This window comes from Sinohyriopsis cumingii, chromosome 14, assembly GCF_028554795.1.
Source record: "Sinohyriopsis cumingii isolate HCF-2022 chromosome 14, ASM2855479v2, whole genome shotgun sequence".
In the NCBI taxonomy this organism is placed as follows: Eukaryota; Metazoa; Mollusca; class Bivalvia; order Unionida; family Unionidae; genus Sinohyriopsis; species Sinohyriopsis cumingii.
Genome location: NC_142974.1, coordinates 86,225,302 through 86,243,260, shown reverse-complemented (window position 1 = coordinate 86,243,260; position 17,959 = coordinate 86,225,302). Strand labels below are relative to the sequence as shown.

The following is a 17,959-nucleotide window of genomic DNA, read 5'->3' as shown; positions in this document are numbered from 1 at the left end:
AACAATAAAAACCTCGTGATACAGACAGGCATCAATTTATTGGGTATGAAAGTACCAATTTAGATAACAACCAGATCTTGATTATTGTGCACATTATAACCCCTAAATGCTTGGGACCGGCAATGAACGAAGCACTGATATTGCTTTTGCATGTATTGTTCTCGTTTAAATATATCATGTCTTGTTACTGTGAATGCTATACCCCATGGCGTGAATATAGTGTGCATAAACACGTCGATAGTGTGATATTGAGAAACAGTATAGTGACCAGAATATCTTCACAAACATTTTCAATGTTTTGTGAGGTTTGGACAATGTGGCAAATAATACTTACCAAATTGTGTTGCCAAGTGTGTGCGTATGTAGTAAGGCTTGGTTTGGTGATTTATCTTATAAGTATCACGGAATACTAGTGAAAACAGATATTGCGAAATTTCTACAAAACCTCCCTATGCCGTCTCCAAGGTCCAATTCTAAGGCACTTATGCAAGGCATTGAAACAAGAAGCTTACTTGCTACCTTTAGGAATCTGACTATATGTCATGTTACATTGTTTAAAAACTACACATGCTATATTAGCATCAAGAGATTTATGAAGGTATTTTTAAGAGCAGGCAAAATGTTTACAACAAGTATAAAACAAATCACTTAACAATTGTCTCACCTGCCTTGGATAGTTAACATTCAACTTTTGTTTGTACACGTGCTCTAAGGGACTGAGTATTTCTGTGCCCCCAAAATCGGCAGATATTCTCTCTTGCAGATCCAGTGCCAGCTTTAGGTTCTTGTCATTGTATTTTTTACTTCCGCTGTAGGGTTGAAATATACTTCAAAACGTCTTCAATTTAATTTAAATTTCAAGTATTATCACCGAGGTCGTGCGAGAAATACATCCATGCTGTAAATAGCTACAGATGCACCAATTAAGGAAATGTCCAGCATGTATATTAAACCCACGACCTCTGCGATTGGGATCTTCATAAACCAATATTTTTCTAGCTAAATCCATTTATTTCAAAATAATTAATAATCATTATATTTAAGGAAAACTACTTCTGCCTAGCAAACCCAGCCGCCCATGCCCCGGCTAAACATTTTGCTGTAAAGCTTAAAGTTATCTGTCCACCTAAGTGGCAGTTAGAGTAATATCCCTTGATAATGATATTGCCTAAAATCAAGTGAAATCATAGCTAATACTTAGGTGAAAGGATCGCTCTCTATATAGATGCAAATGCAAGGAGGCTGGGAGGGTGTTGTGTGTATTGTGATTGGGTAAGTGATATGAAGTAACATTTTTTAGTAGAAACATTTTCTTTTCTTCAGATTCGTTATCAAGACATACTACCTTAAAAGAACTGGTAAGAAGTGGAGGGAGATACATACTCTTACCCCAGAGAGACCGTTTCTGGAGCCTAGGGCTTGTGAAACAACGTCTAAACAACCCGACTGTAAAATAGAATCCCTATGTCTTGACGAGGCTTCGAAAGGGAAGAATCACCCGTGCAAATCTTACGGAAAGCAAGAAGTCCCATCTATATGAAGCTGCCGAAAAGTCGGGAAATGTAACCTCTAACTGAAATAAGGTTCCTTAGAATCAAATTGAGAGCCTTTCGGGAGTAAAGATCTTTCATAAAAGCTGTACAACTTTACGCGGGTTTACATCCAACGGCATAGACAATCAAATTTGAGAACTGTTTCTCTCATTCGAAATATTTGTGCCGACTGTCCTAGCTATGTGAACTGATATTCAAAGCAAACTCATTGGTGTGGAGGTGGTCCGATATGCAGAACAGATAGACTACTGTATTGCTAATATATGTCCTTCCACGTTTAATAAAGCCAAATGAAGCATGACCTCATTCAATGCAATGAACTCAGTCTTCCTGAAATACAACTTCAACGCTCGCACTGGATCATGTGGACGACTTTGAAATTAAGTTTCAAACGTAGACATGTATTATTGCCAACATCAAGTTAGCTGTGATGTTAATGAATGATACTGAGCCATCTCATCAGAATGTCATGCAAATGGGTCCAGCAATAAGAACTGTGTTCACTTACTTTGCCTGCCGATCGTCAACGTAGTGTGGAGGCAAAACGTGTAAGTTACATGACTAGTCCACTTGAGGGATTCTCCTCCACTTATTGTGAAAACTGCTTGTTCATAAGGACAGTTTTAGTTAGATCTATACATGCAGGTTCAAAATCTCTTGTTTGGAATGAAACACATGCCGTCGTGGTTGCTTAACACAGATGAAGGAATTCTATTGATTAATGTCGATCATGTTGCGAGAATAACCAGGGTGATCCAAGGTTTCTGATTTATGCAGAGTAATCAAGGTGAGGAGAAACTCCGATTATTTTGATTCACTTATTGTCTTCGGAATCGGAGGTGTTGGAGACGTATATACATTTTGACATTCCAATCAATATAAAGAACATCTAGTATGTTTGCTTTTGGATCAAGGACTGGTGAGGCGAAAGTTGGGATCTTTCCATTCTACCTTGTCGTCGATGGGTCCATCAAAGGTCGACCAGATCGAGCACGTACTGAAGGAAACGTGAAGGATGAAGACACCATTCCGTTTATGCTAGATTCGTATTGCAGGAGAATTAGGCTGCCAATACATTATGCAGGCTAGGATATGTCAAACTCATACGTGAGTTAGTGTTGTGAACACCACTTTAGAAAATCTCCAGCAAGAATACTTGGTCCCGCTTTGCGGTTTGAAACAAATCATCCACCTGCGAAAAGCTTACAAAACAGTTACCATTTCAAGAATCTTGAAAAGTAAATAATGATTATGCGGGGTCACACTCAAGTGGCAAACCGAAATAGTAGGAAACACGCTCCCCAGTCCACTGTGTTCGCATCTGTAGTGATCGTGACAGACAGAGGTTGTATACACTGACGAGAGACCAAAGTAGTTCGGCCTTCATTTGGACCACATAATCATCGTCATGGGGGTCCAAGAAAGGAACCTAAGGTAAAGACGTCAGGTGCCGCTTTGAGGAACTTCGGCAAGCGACAAAATTTTATAGCCAATGGATTTCACCGTATAGACAAGGAATATACCATTACATTAATTAAACACTCGCTACGGCGGGACGGGGTGCGTTTTGTTTTACATGAATATTGATTCCAGATCTAGCTGACCAAAAGTTTGAAAGGTTACAAGGTCGAAGATGTTCTTTATGACAAGGAGATTGAGAATGAGAAAGAGGTTTGCACGTGAAATCATGTTTTACTCCAAACTGTAATTAGCCTGTTTTTTTGTAACCAGTTGGAGGCGAATCACAAAACTACAAGAAGTAGTGTGAGTGGGGAAACGAAGCCGCGCCTCTTGCATATCCACAATACGTGAGCTGTCTCCATAACAGAAGGCATATAACCTATTGTTGTATTCCTTTTTTGAACTCAATAGGGTAAGAAAGTTGATTGAATGCGCTTTGGCTGACGGCCAATTAATTGGTACTGCGTTGTCGATGACAGAACTCTCTGCAATGGCTTAGGACTTGCACTCAACGTTATACCAAGTCCACAAGAATGCAGTTGTCATAACCACATATCATGGTAAATTTTTATATTTCTGCACCCAAAGATTGGAGCCTTTGCTACCGGGATCTATGATATACAAGTCATAACTCTTTGCTATTTGAAATAGGGAGTATCTCCCTTTGATTCTTCCACTTAGTTCGGGAGAACTGTTGTTAAATCAGTGGGACTGTATACGAGTGGTCTGTACTCTAGGGATAAACCTGCAAGTTTATTTTGCAGCCTCACAAATCACTCCGCTGTAGCTGGGATTGTTAGAATGGCAGGAAAGTGTCATATCGCGAATTCCGTGAACCTGATTATTACAGAGGAGATTAGATGATGAAGATCGCAGTTATAGCTTGGCCTATGATGATATTTAGGAAAGAGGTGGATGTAGAGAGCACTGCATCTCGTCCCACCTGTCTTAACCACAAAGCTGTTTTTAGGACCATGACCACCGTATGTGTTTCCTCTATGTTATGAAGTCTGTCCTTCTATAAATATGTTCGCACGCATTTTCAGTGAGATTCCGGGTTCGATGAGGTAAGCGGTGTTTCGTATATAGAACATTTGCCATAGACATTAATACAATGTTGAATATACGGCGACGGCTTTGCAAAACGACTCATTGGAATCCAAATGGAGAACTGATAGAAGACATGTCGGAGAAAAATACATACTTAGACACGAGGAACTTGTAATGGACGATGTAAGCTATCCCAAAATGTTTGTAACTTTGTCACACTCTAACGGCATTTGAAAATAACTTCTTCCGTAGACCGTGATCGACTGCTATCGGAATTGTAGACCCGGTAGGGAATTTAGATGAAAGAGGAAGATTGAACTCCCATGAGAGTGGGGGAACCTTTCTTTTCCAAGCCTGCAATGCGGAGTTTCCCTCATCGTAGTAAGATATGATAACGACGAGGGATCTTGAGGGCCAGTATTTGATCAATTTTAGATAAAAGTAGTGAAGTTGATGTAGCTAGTACTATCTGGGTAGTAGTTGGAGACGAATGTTGGGAACAGTGTCTCACTCTATTTGCAGCACGTTACAAGTTAGATCCCGTTGCTTCCACTGTGCCGCTACGTAGGGACTCTATGGTTGGAAAGAGCTTGAGAGCCAGTAGAAAGACATCTCATGGAAACTAAGTCACCACGATGGAAAACATTAGCCGTACTTTTCTAGAGGTACAATGATGGTTAGAATGATCCATGAGAGTGGCAATATCTACTCGACGTCGTCCATAGAATGTGCTTAGCTGCACTATATGGATTTGTCTGCTGTATAACTGGTTTTCTGAAGTGAGTTCTTGGGAATTACGGCGCTTAAACTATTCACGGTACGCAGAAAGAGCCTAGCAGCATTCTGCGAGTCGTTGAACTTGGCAAGTTAGTTTTCTCGTCATTGATACTGCATTATTGATTGTGGTCTTGACCCGTTGCTATCAGAGTCCGGGAGTAAGGAATACGGCCGTATAAACTAGCATGACGATGTCCAGTTATTGGTGTTAAAACTGATTACGGTATATTGATTGACAGCCAGTGAGTAATTGTGATAGACGAGACTATTACGGTAACTTGTTGTTCACCATCTCACTCCATTGAAAATAATATAGTTTCAAACCCTTTCGTGCAAGCTGAAGTTTTGGTCCCACAAGCTATGCTTCAACACCTTCACTTCTTTAGTCAGATAATTGCCACCCATTGACTTCTGCCCATAAAATATCCGACGTGTATTGAAGGAATGAAAACCAGAGAAAACTACACGTATTAAGTGGTTGTCATACTGGTCTCGTCAAAGGTCGAAATCTGTAAGACAAAAACGAAGGCAATATATACACGAAGTGCAGTGAATATCCTGCTTTATGAACATTTTAGTGTTCCTGCAGAGTTACCAACTATGACCCATATATGTAAATTGGCGCAATTGGTCTGTACAGGTAGGGACCTAGAGATTTAGCCATAAATGTTCAAATACATGCCTTCACATGGTGAAAATGCGAATGATTCATTAAATCTGTTCAAAAAGTGGATGTTAAATAATCGATTCTAGTAACAGGTAACCTGTAGAAAGTTCGATTGTAACTGCCTATAAATATAAAATCTCTGAAGCGTTGCTTATAGTAACTATAATTACGAAGTTGAAGCCAAATCAATTCTAGTAACAACTTATCAGTTTGAAGGAGACTTTGTATGCCTATAAAGGTAAAGTAACTGAAACGTCACTTATATTAGTCACATGTATGAGCTGGATTCAACTGAGTAAACCATATATAGAAAACAAACCTTTACTTATCAAACCACGGCGGAAGTTATACGATAAAATAAACGAGTTTTCTATATTACACACAAAATCAGCACATACAAAATTAACTGTAGCATCATTGTTGATACTTACGATGTAAATGCTACAATATTCATTATGAGGTAATGTTAGCTGTATGAAAGGTCAATGACGTTCAATTCAGGTAGAAATCAATAAAAGGTCACTATACAACTATAACGTAGACACTAAGACATGATAATATAGAAACTTAACTGTCTCTATCCTAAATCAAGAGAAATTATACAGCAACATTAAATGAGTGTTCCATATCGCACCATACGCACCCTTAATAATATGGTTATAGCGAAGTGAGCACGTCAGCATGACTCGTACAAGTACGTATATAAATGTGCCCAAGTATATGAAGACGGCAACGTGATAGCTTATAAAGTGAGAAAAAGTTGTCATCGACGATATGACATTTATAGATGGAGTATACTTCCATTTAAAAGTTAAACTCTTTCAACTTTTTGAAGTGTGGATTTTGCATGACCTCATTGTCTGTAGGAAGCCTGCTTTTCGGTAGGAGCGGAATTAGTAAGAAGATTTCACGTAATTTGGATACGATCCGGTTATCACGGGGATATAACTATCTAACTGTCAACTAGTTGGGCAGATGACTGTAAGCGTTTTAACTAAAGGGTTTTAGCTTGAGAGAATATATCATCCTGAAATCTTTCGCAAATAAATAAAGTTTCCGTAAACGTGTCTCAATACAATTTAATAAACAAACACACTCGTTTTTACTGATCTAGACAGTCATAACAATGACTTATTATAATTAAATTTATGAATTGTATCGTCACGTTTTGATCGATTCGCTAAATAAATTAGAAGAAAACAATTCCTGGAATTTTACATCCAAAGAATATGCAAATTGTAGAAATATCACATACTCTGGAAATAGGCTTTCGAATCTAGAACCAAATCCGATGACATTGAAATAGCTATCTACGGGCAAGCTCTTCAGAAACAGCAGTAGCGCCTTCTTGGCATTTTGTATCTTCTTTCCATCCATACTTCCTAAACGGGAAGATTATTTATTTTTATATCATTGAAATAGCAAACAAATAATAAATAAGGTTAAACTAGTATGTGGTGACGAAATATAAAAGCTATTGAATCTAAAACAATCATGAGATCGGTACATCCAAACACTGCGATGGGATAATGAAATGTACCCCCTCCTTTTCAAAAAAAAAGTATTCTCTCAGTCAAACACACAAATCTATTCCTTAAACTAAAACTAATATACAGGAATGAAGTTTTTAATACAAGACTATCTTCGTGAAACTCATTTCTTTATCACAGAGATGGCCGTTCAACACATTTTTGAATGTATTTGAATCAATTGTAAATGTGTAGCATGCCATCCGGGTTGTAAAGCCTCGTTCGAAATTACTACTTATATTATTTATTTCTACAAACCATCAGCAATATATTACCTGATCTGTCGATGAGAAAAATGAATTCTCCTGGTGATGTTTTGGGGATATCTTCTGGTGTTTTCATAACAAAATTGACCATCAAAACATCTTCTTTCATTAGTCCCTCTGTCAATATATATATATATATATATATATATATATATATATATATATATATATATATATATATATATATATATATATGTGTGTGTGTGTGTGTGTGTGTGTGTGTGTGTATGTGTGCTGGTGCTGCAAATAGGTGCTAATCCCACAAAGGAAAAAGTCGTTTTAGTTTTACCAGTTTCAGGCATGGGCATCATAGATGTATAAACTATATGCATGAAGGCTTATTTAACATAGAACGATGAAACAAATATTTCGCTCAGGTTATTTGTAGACGGCTTGTATCCTTTGTAGCTTATAAATAGCTGAGACATATGGTAGTAATCAGAGTCGTTCCTAATATTGCAAAATAGTGGCATTTGTCTTGCGTTTCCCACCTGTCATGAGGTTGGACAGACATTACACATTACTTAGTGATGCTCAAGAAATATTAGAGGAATGCGCAAATTTAGGTCAGTTTGGATGTGTCATTATTCACTAATTTAAACTAAAATCACAATTTAATCAGTGGTGTATCCATGCTTTATCGTATTGTCATTTAAAAACTACTTCACTGCAAGGGAATACCTGATTCTGGATTGCCTTTTTCCAAAATAATATGTGGTGCGCTGCAGTCATCATAATCCACAAGTACACAAAGGTCATGATCAAATTTGAATTCGTCGTCCAGCGATACCTTTAAAAAGCAAATTAAAAATGAATTGCTGAATGTTTATTCGATTAGTTGTACTAGAAGTTAATTCAGCAGGTATTTCATAAGGCCCTTTCAAGGTCTAATTTCAGAGTAATTGTCTCTCCTAATAAATATTATTCATAAAATCATCTAGTTGTATGTCGTTGTTCAAAAGGGTATATAAAATGCAGTCATATTCTATAATTTTTATCTAATCAGTTTGTTTAAGGTCTATTATCCAAGACTTGTACTAGTTTGCTGGAAGTTTTCCTGAACAATTTATGTTATCTACAGTTTTATATAAATTGACAAGTGAACATTATATCGCTTTAAATAGCGCAATCTTATGCTACAACAGAGCTTAATTTCAGCAGTCAGTTTTGCATGGAGTTAACCTTACATTTTTCTGTGCGAAACAAATAACTTGTCTAAGCATTGTGTCAAACAATTAAATGCCGATAAAGTTTAACCTTCAATCACACGTGCGTGTATTCAATGCATTTATTTAAACAATGAAATATAGCTTGTCATGTAAAAATGTACTACTCTCTTAGCGTTAGATTAAATGAACGAACATAAACCCACATGATCATTATCGACTTATTATGCATATACTGATGATATTTATATGAGGATATTTTATAAATGGTATTCAAATAAATAATCAGCATATGATATTCAACTTATTATTCAATACCCAAAGATGTGTTTGTCTAAAATCTCAACAGAATATTGAAAATGCATTAAAAAGATATTGAATACAATATCTTAAATAATTTAAGTTTATTTATGCTCTATGTTTTTTTGACGGAAAAATAATTAAGATAAACGGTTGCAATAATATTATATTCCTGTCTGCTAATGGCCGCTCCAATCGATACAAAATTTCCTTTGAATTTAAGACTATAACTCGATCAATACATCATCATTCACTCACACACCAGTTAAGGTCTAATTAATTTAATTTTAACCAAATAATATAATCCATTATTTTAATAGTGTGTTGACCAAATACGGCTGACATAAGTTTATTTTGAATGCATTATGTAACGTTCATCTTCATGAACGTCAGGCAATTATATTTATAAAGTGAATATAATTGTGTTGTTTTAAAAACTCTGAATAGAAAAACTGAATCAATTTAAGGAGCAGGCATTTCAACACATTTTGAAAAATTAAGATTGCTGGTATCTGTCAAAGGTATTGATTAATCTAATAAGACACGTTAATTGAAAAAAAATCCTTAAAGTTCACTTAGTAGCATTTTGGACATTTTATGATCAAAATAAAAGCTAAGTTTTCTTGACAAGATTGGAGCGAGAAACAATGTCAATATAAAGGTTATATATGTTTGTGCCAATAATACAGGATACATTTAATGTCAAATTATGTCAGATTTTGTCCTTAATTTCATCGTAGGAACAATGTCTACCTGAAGTAGAACATTTTCCATTTTTATGTGTGTTACAACTGGATGTGAATTTTAAGTTTAACCGGAAAGTATTGTTAATTTCCTCAATACAAATATATGAACGTCTGGAAGATTTTTCTATAATTATGTAATTCCATAACTCTTGTTTAATGATGTATTTGTATTTGTTTTGGTGTGTTTCACTAAGTAGTAAAAATCGTATGACCCATCAGTATCAAAAGTTCTTAATACATTTATTTAACAAGCATCATACATGGATTCAGCAGACAACTCCCCGGACTCAGAATATGTGTCTAAGGGATAATTTTCACTGAAAGGGTACAAATCTGTCCTTTTTATTTTAATTAGAAATGCAAACAAATCAAATTATATAACAAGAACAACCGTTAATCATCGTCGTTTGTGGATGCATGTTTCTGGCATTGTGGCTTTACCTAGATAGTTATTGTAAACGACACCATCTATGGGTTTGAAAACAAGCAATATTTCTGAAGTTATGTAAATGCAGAAAAAGTCTATATGGCTATTCTCATTACATCAGTCTTAGCATATACTTGTTTTATTAAGTATCCTACAGTTTAACATCAAGGTGATCTTGCTACTTATGTTTGTTAGTTTTGAGCTTTAAGTGTCTGCCAGTGTCTGTGTGATGTATTAGTTGTTTGACTGAGAAGTAGCCTATGCGGTCTAATAGCGGTAATATACGATAGCTAAAATCTCACAAACGCATTGTCACCATTCTAGTACTACATATTCAGCAAAAAGTGACACTTGAAGTAAATCCACATTGACAGTTAACCATTTTATTCATGCACATTCTCTGATGGAATAGTAGCCATGCCTGAGGTTTGAGTCATGTAGTCATATAGTTAATACATAGCAGGTCTGATATTTTCTACAGAGTAGAAAATCCTTCGTCATGTATCCTGTACAGAGGGTTATAACCTGTGCTTTTTAAAGTAACACCTGAAAGCCCGGACTTGTAGTGGTATAACTTCCACGTAGCTTCTGGCTTTGCGAGGTCTCTTTACTACAGAGCCAAGGGCAATATTATTTTCTTTATTCATTTTGCATTCATTTGAACAAGTGGTTATACGTTTTGAACTTCTGGCCCCTCAAATAATTCTTAAGTGAATTTCTAACAATTGAAGTAGTGGCATAACAGTATCGACATACATATGCACAGACGGATGGGTCATACATATTCCCAAACTTGTTTAGAATGATTTTGATTTGAACATGGGTACATGATACCTTTGCTAATTTCATTTGCATTTCTGCTAATTTCATTTCCATTTCGGAAATATGATATTAGGCATGCAAGACGGAAGTCTTTATCTGTCGTCAAAATACCGCGAAACATACAATCAGAGACAACTGTGTTACACTTGAATGATAAAGGATGCTCTAAGGAAATTTAAAGTAATCGAGTCAATACATTTACCATCATTGATATTAAACATACCAGTGTAATTGTAGACCAACATAATCAGAACTTCTGACAAGAAGGAACAATTTGAGATGCATATTTAGCAACTATTCTTTGAGTTTGAAAAAAAGGCTGTGTAGGTAAGATATTATTATGAAATATTTACTGTTGGTTACATATTACATAGCTAAGATGGGTTGACGGGTGTGGTAATTAGGACTGGTATGATAACATTTACAGTATATAATATTCTGAAAGAATAATAACGGAAGGATTTATTGTATGAAAGCTCTTTTCCTTGGTATGTGTGTGTGATGCTGGGGACGGTATTTCTCATGTAATTTTCTATGGATATGTCGGATAACAGAATTGTGTTTGAAAGTAAATGGATGATGTCCTGTCATATCAGTCAGAAAAAGGACTTATGTAAGGAATCTTTGAAGATAGTTTATCTTTCAGTTTTTTAACCGCAATATGTTCATTAGAGAAGAATGTCTTTTGAACCATTTAAACAGTGTAGTAAATATGACCTAAGCAACCATATATTGCAAGTATATTTACCTTTGCTACCTTACGGTCCTCTACGTACTCAACAGCAACCGTTATATTTTTCCCTTGAACTCCCTTGATCCTTTGCGGACCTCTTATCGTCAGATTAAAGTTAAACCTGTAAGGAATGGCGTTCGGGGCTATGTAACAAGCACCTTCAACTGACTTCAGGCTGCCAACATCTACAACGTATGTATGTATGTATGTATGTATGTATATATATATATATATATATATATATATATATATATATATATATATATATATATATATATATATATAGATCGTTAGATATATAGCTATATAGGTAGATGGATAGATAGATATATAGTTAGATATATAGATATACACGTGTGTATCTATCTAGACAATGCAAAATGTGATAACAGTGAAACACGGTTAGAACAATAGCAGATACAAAACAATTCTATTTTTTAGTTCAAATTGATTTTCAGACTCGAGGTTCCGGAACATACATTCTAGTGATGTGATAAACGACATCATGGCTCAAACAAGCGATTATCGGATTGAACGAGGTAAGGTCTAGATATATCTTGGTGTATTACTTTAGGGCGATTCTGGTATATTTATTTTTGGTTTGGTACATTTTCCCTTTTGTTCAGTCATTATTTCTGAGATATTCAGTACATTACAAGGAAAATGTATGTCTCATTCAGAATTGATTCCAAGGAAATACTTACTAGACACTATTTAGACAACCATAGGGCCTTATGAGGTATTAACGAACTCCTTTGTAAACAAAAGTGGACAAATGTAGTTGGAAGTAATCGTAACGCTTACTGGGAGAATAGCGTGGATTCAGGATTGTTGGAAGGGTGAACTTCACTTTGCCATCTGGTTCTATGTCCAATTCTGTCACGAAGCCAATGGAAACATCTGCTTCTCCCTTGGGATGCAAATTTCCAAGTTTACACCTAAAAATGTCCCCAGAACTCTCGTCCTCTTCTAAAAGCAATGAAGTTTTCCCTTGAGACAACGCGTCGTCATAGATCTCTCTAGCCTAAAATGGTACGTTGAAATCAAGGTATCGACTGTGTATACGATTTATGCAGAATTTAAGTTCTTATTACTGACTTGGGTGAGCCAAAAACAAACACGAATTTTTTAACAAAAGACCATTTGTAAAAGTATAAACTACCTGGTATTTACATACAATTTGCACATGAAAAACGTACAGAAAGTTTGCAAAATATGCACTTTAAACACAGAAAAATGTGAGCCAAAAACCGTGCATTTGATCATAAAATTTACTTTAAGGCCACTCTAGTAAATCATATGAATAATGACAATTCCCTTGAGCCAGGAAATATACTGAGGCGTTTTTTCCATTCACGTGTTTGTTTCATTTTAAGGTCTCTGAAACCTCGTGTGATGTTATATAGTTTTACCTAGATTTTATTCGCTGAAATTAGGATGCAAGACATGAGAAACCGCATTTATAAGGACCTAATTAAAGAGATCAAGTGTATCATGTATGTAAACACCATTACCAACGTTACCAGTAGCATGATAACTTTTTAAGCTGCTAAAATCTGAAGTGTGAAAAGGCTTTAAAAACGTTTCATTCTTTTCATGCTGTTCGATTTACCAACCATCGCATGAATCAATACCATTTATATCTCATTTTAATACACCCCAATACTATTTCAGAAGTGTTGTTAATTTTATGTTACAAGTCCTGTACTTGAAAAGATTATGATACGATGGTTATTGAATTGTAAACCTCCTCCTTCACGCCTGCATTCATTGAGAAATATATGTAAAATTGTAACTGGACAACCTTGAATTAGACAAGACTCATTTATAGTGTATCTATTGGGTATGTGATGAGTTATATGCTAGATAAATCAAGACTTAGACCTGAAAATCATTCATAAAATATGATGGATATTGAATTGTTATTTACTTGACTTATGCACATATGATCATGATCGTCAGCTGCTTTTGAAAATGTGAAATCATTCGTAATTTCCGTATATTTTCAAGGATCGTTGAGACTCTTGCCGAACTTTTAAATGCACAACTCCCACGTGTCATTTGGTCCAGCTACTCATTGAAACAAAATTGCATGCTTTTTACAGAAACTAGGCGTTTCATCATAATACAATGCCGCTTAATATTGTCAAGCCATTGTGAAGGTTTTTTCCTGGTCGTGATTTTTGAAGACTCTGCAGGTGATCGTTGTTAATATATTCACGTATATTTGAAATGAACTCTTAACGTTTCTGGTCGATGTTCCATTTAAACATTGTATGTTACAATACTAGGTGGAAGTAATTAACTTTTCAGAGGTGAGTACTTTAGAAATTCGTATCGGCATAAATCTAATCAGGCATACGTTGCAAAATTATCTTTCCAAAGCTAGGTTACTCCACTCAATTTGGAACTCTTCTCTCTACTGAGTGCACATATATTACACATAATACCCGGGACTATTGCAGAAAAAACTACAGCGTGTCACTTTGTAATTGTAACTAGCTTAGAATACAAATTAAACAATTATGATATTCATGTCCTCGTGGTACGATGCTGAGATACCATGCCACATAAATGTTCATAACCAATGGTTGCTAAACGAAGTAAAACAGAATGCATTAATTAAATTTCTGTAGATTTTGCAGGTGTGTTATATTTTATCAGTAAGTGCAAAGAGAGAGAGAGAAAGAGAGAGAGAGGGTTGTGGGGATCATCTAAATATTACCTGGATGACCATTATTTTAAATTTGCACTTATCTATTTAGTACATAAGAGTTTTCAGAAATAGTTTCATAGCGAAAGATGTTGCGTTTGTACTGCGAAAGATTGGTGTCAAAATTGAACTTCTGACGTGAAAACTGCAGGTACAAAATTGAGGTTGAAGTGCATAGCTATGCTTTCTGCTGTAAACAGCCATTGACCTGTCTGGTTAAGGATATAATAATCTCATGCTTTGTTTTCATATAGCTATCTAAAATATATATCGTATTTGGACATCACTACACATATTGTTTCTTGTTGCTTTAATGTTAGGCAGGATTATGCGGTATTAAATTTGTCTATAAACAATTGTCTTGCACCGTCAGGCCAGTAGCTGTGAGACCATAATATCATGGCAAACTGCCGGTTTGCTTTTTACGAAGTTAATAGTAGATACGAGTAAATCTTTCGCAGCAACTTGATGGTAATCTTAAATAGCCACTCGATGTTAGACTTTGAAGTTGGTTCCATCCTCACTCATTAACCGCAGTTCATATGGTGGAGTATTTCACATTCTAAGAAGGAACACACATGTAGCAAGACTGATGACGAGAAAGCATTTTTGAACTTACCATATCCATGCATATATATACATTGCCAACAGACCTACATATGAAGTATGCTCTCACCAAAATATTTCAGGCGAATACACACACACACACACACACACACACACACACACACACACACACACACACACACATATATATATATATATATATATATATATATATATATATATATATATATATATATATAGATAGATATATATATGTGTGTGTGTGTGTGACTCTGTGTGTGTGTCACTGCGTATCTACCCTAGTTATATTCTTATTTTTATACATAATCAATATGTTTATTATGGACACTGTGAGAGGGAAGCTATTTATCGGTGAATTATAAATCACTTTAAAAATAGATAAAGAATTTCGAGTAATCTCTAAATGAAGTTGTTCTATGTTAGGTTTAAGAAATGCCAGATTTATTGAAAGAATCAATGACCTGTTCCCTTCCATGGCACTCTGCAATTAAATGTCTACCATCAATGTCTGCCTCAAACTTATACATAGCACCCTTTTCATCCACAGGGAAGACAAAAATGGCTTCAATCGGAGATTCTTCTTCATTGACGTAATGAGCGGTTGACTGAATATCAGCCACAAAGCCATTTATAGTTACTGACACGTCGATTTCCTTCAATGGCACTGAAACATGACAAATGAATCAAAAAAAAAATTGTAATAGAACATCGATTTAAAAGACAAATAAATGAATTTTTGTGGCAATTACATCTAATCAATTTTATGTTTAATACAAAATAACGACGATTTCAGTTTTACACCAGCAATTGCAATTATTTGTTATTTCAATTAATTTTTATGTGAATCTCCGTATAGAGCCTCGGTGGTTAAGTTGTTAACGTGCGAAATCACTAACGAAAGGGTGCAGGTTTGTATCCTGCCTTCGGACCAGTCTAGGTCAAGTATCATCGTGTTTACTTGAGCAAAGCACTTTACTTCAATCGTCTCACTACTAAATAATTTACTTCCGTCGCTTTGCCGTAAAGCGTCGAAAAAATCAACCCAGCATGATACTAATGTAATTGAATCTCACAGCAACAAAATTAAAACTCTCTCTCTCTCTCTTTCTCTCTCTCTCTCTCTGTTTTGGGTAAAATTTCCTGATTCTCATTAGATGCCTAGAATAAAAAGAAAACAGGTCCTTAGCTTCATACATACATTTATCAGCAAGAGAGACAACCAGGATCATGCATGGATCACAGATATGAACATTAACAATTCAAATACCTGTTGAAAAGAGATAGTTATCCGACCATTCCAATTTGGGTCGGTCATCAAGGAAGAAAAAAATACGGTTAAACTTGGGCGACCGTATTAGATATAGCTATGCAGACGATCGCGTACCTCATCCTTTAATCAGAGATACAAACCATATGGCGAATAACAGTCCTTTCAGGTTTCCTGGGTCCAGAAAACGGATCGAATATACCAGTAACTCATTAAGGTAGATGCAATACAACGACCACGAACAGTGCTAGGCTATCTTCCAACGAGTATAAGGGCTTTTGATTCGAAATAAATATTTTCTAAAGGCAAAAACAAACCTGCCACATGACAAGCAAAAGTACAAAGGTATAAAAGTATTACCTATATATTTTTTCTACTGGATTAAACGTTTAACAATTCTGATGTTTCGACTAATTGGCTTCAGCTTCTCTAATGATTGTGAAGAATAGATTATGCTAACCGAAACGCCGATAAGCAATATCGCCAGTCACGTTTTAAATAAATTGGCGTAACTGTAATTATATCAAAAATATTTAATTGCTTTGGTAGTAAGTGTATGTGAATAATGTTTAATGAGCAGAATAAAAAAAAATATTTAAATGAAAATCTGCTGGCAGTAAAAGTATATTTCACAAATTTTAGAGCTCCAGTTGGGGTTGTGAGCAACTGCAGTGAGTTCTTTCCTGGTTTCAGCTGGACGTACGAGTCCAAGAAAGTAAAATAATCTTATTGAATACGCTGACTTAGAAAATTTAAACCATGTCCCATAAACCCAATACGTTTTCAAAATGATAACCACGCATAAATATGATCATCATCTTTTTACAGCCAGCAAAGTTTCGTTTAGATGTTACTTTCAGTTTCCTCGTTTGTCATGTTAAGCATCATCTGACATGTTGACTAGTCAGACATCCAAGTTATGAAACGTTCATTCCTGTAGAAAGAGTTAAGAAACATTTTGTAACACTACAATATCCTGTACCACCCAGTTTCGACGAATTTAAAAGCTTACTTTCACCTATTCAGAAATATCGTTATTTCATAGTGATATCTCTCATTACTTTGTAAACATTAGATATTTTAGCAAAGTATGGGGCAAGAAATGCCAATGGTATATTCCCTCTTGCTCTTCTTAACGATCTTTCATCCCGACTACCAAAAGTAAAGATTGTTTTGTACGTTCAAAATTTTTGACGGGGGCCCCGAGTGGCCAAGTGGGCCTAACAGTTCAACGTTACGTATCAGTGCCGTCTCACTACTATCTGCGTGGGTTCGGGTCTTGGGCTCGGCTAAGCTAACGTGGGTACGTGAGAAGTCTTGCCAGTAGCCTCTCGGGGTCGGTGTTTCGTCCCCGACTTTTCCAGGGTTCTTTTTCCACCGGTTATACTGGCCGCCATATGTAGCCTATCTTGTGATGAAAAACAAAACATTTTAATGCACCTCAGAGAAGTCTATTGCGCGTATGAACTAGTGAAAAATATGTTTTTACATAGTTTTTAAAATTTTAAAAATGGTCTTGTTGATGTGGTACTAGTATGGCTTTGAGTTATAGCATTATATTCAGATATCAATGTATGTAAATTTGTTTTGTGTTTCTCATTTCATTAAATGATCTTTCATACATGATGTCTTTTGTTAAACAATCATATCTTTGTATGAAACATGTTATGTTTCTTGAAATGTTTTCACAATCATCATTGAGAATCATATTGTTTAAGTTCCCCAAAACACAATGACTTTTTTCATTACACGTCTTTCAGAAAGGTGGTAATTATATGATCATGCCTGCCAGTCTGACTGATCCTAGTAATTTAATTTGTCTCATACAACATTAAATATACAGACATGAAACTTTAGAATATGATTTGGGTTAGTCGTTAGATGTATACGGTGG

General features: G+C 35.5%; 1 protein-coding gene across 7 annotated transcripts in view; it reads right to left on the bottom strand.

Annotated features, from left to right (window-relative positions):
* The window catches only part of LOC149784302 (von Willebrand factor A domain-containing protein 5A-like), a 133,081-nt gene that overhangs the window by 19,719 nt on the left and 95,403 nt on the right, over nucleotides 1–17,959 (bottom strand). For 6 of the 7 annotated variants that reach the window (XM_089932321.1, XM_089932327.1, XM_089932326.1 and 3 more), the window contains exons 7-8: nucleotides 6,764–6,890; nucleotides 665–809 (exon numbers count right to left, since the gene is read on the bottom strand). In XM_089932321.1, the coding sequence (XP_089788447.1) occupies nucleotides 665–809; nucleotides 6,764–6,890 (272 nt within the window). Of the gene's footprint in view, nucleotides 1–664; nucleotides 810–6,763; nucleotides 6,891–7,312; nucleotides 7,421–7,984; nucleotides 8,094–11,512; nucleotides 11,683–12,301; nucleotides 12,522–15,259; nucleotides 15,463–17,959 lie in introns of all 7 variants that reach the window. The other variant, XM_089932324.1, reaches the window with a different exon arrangement.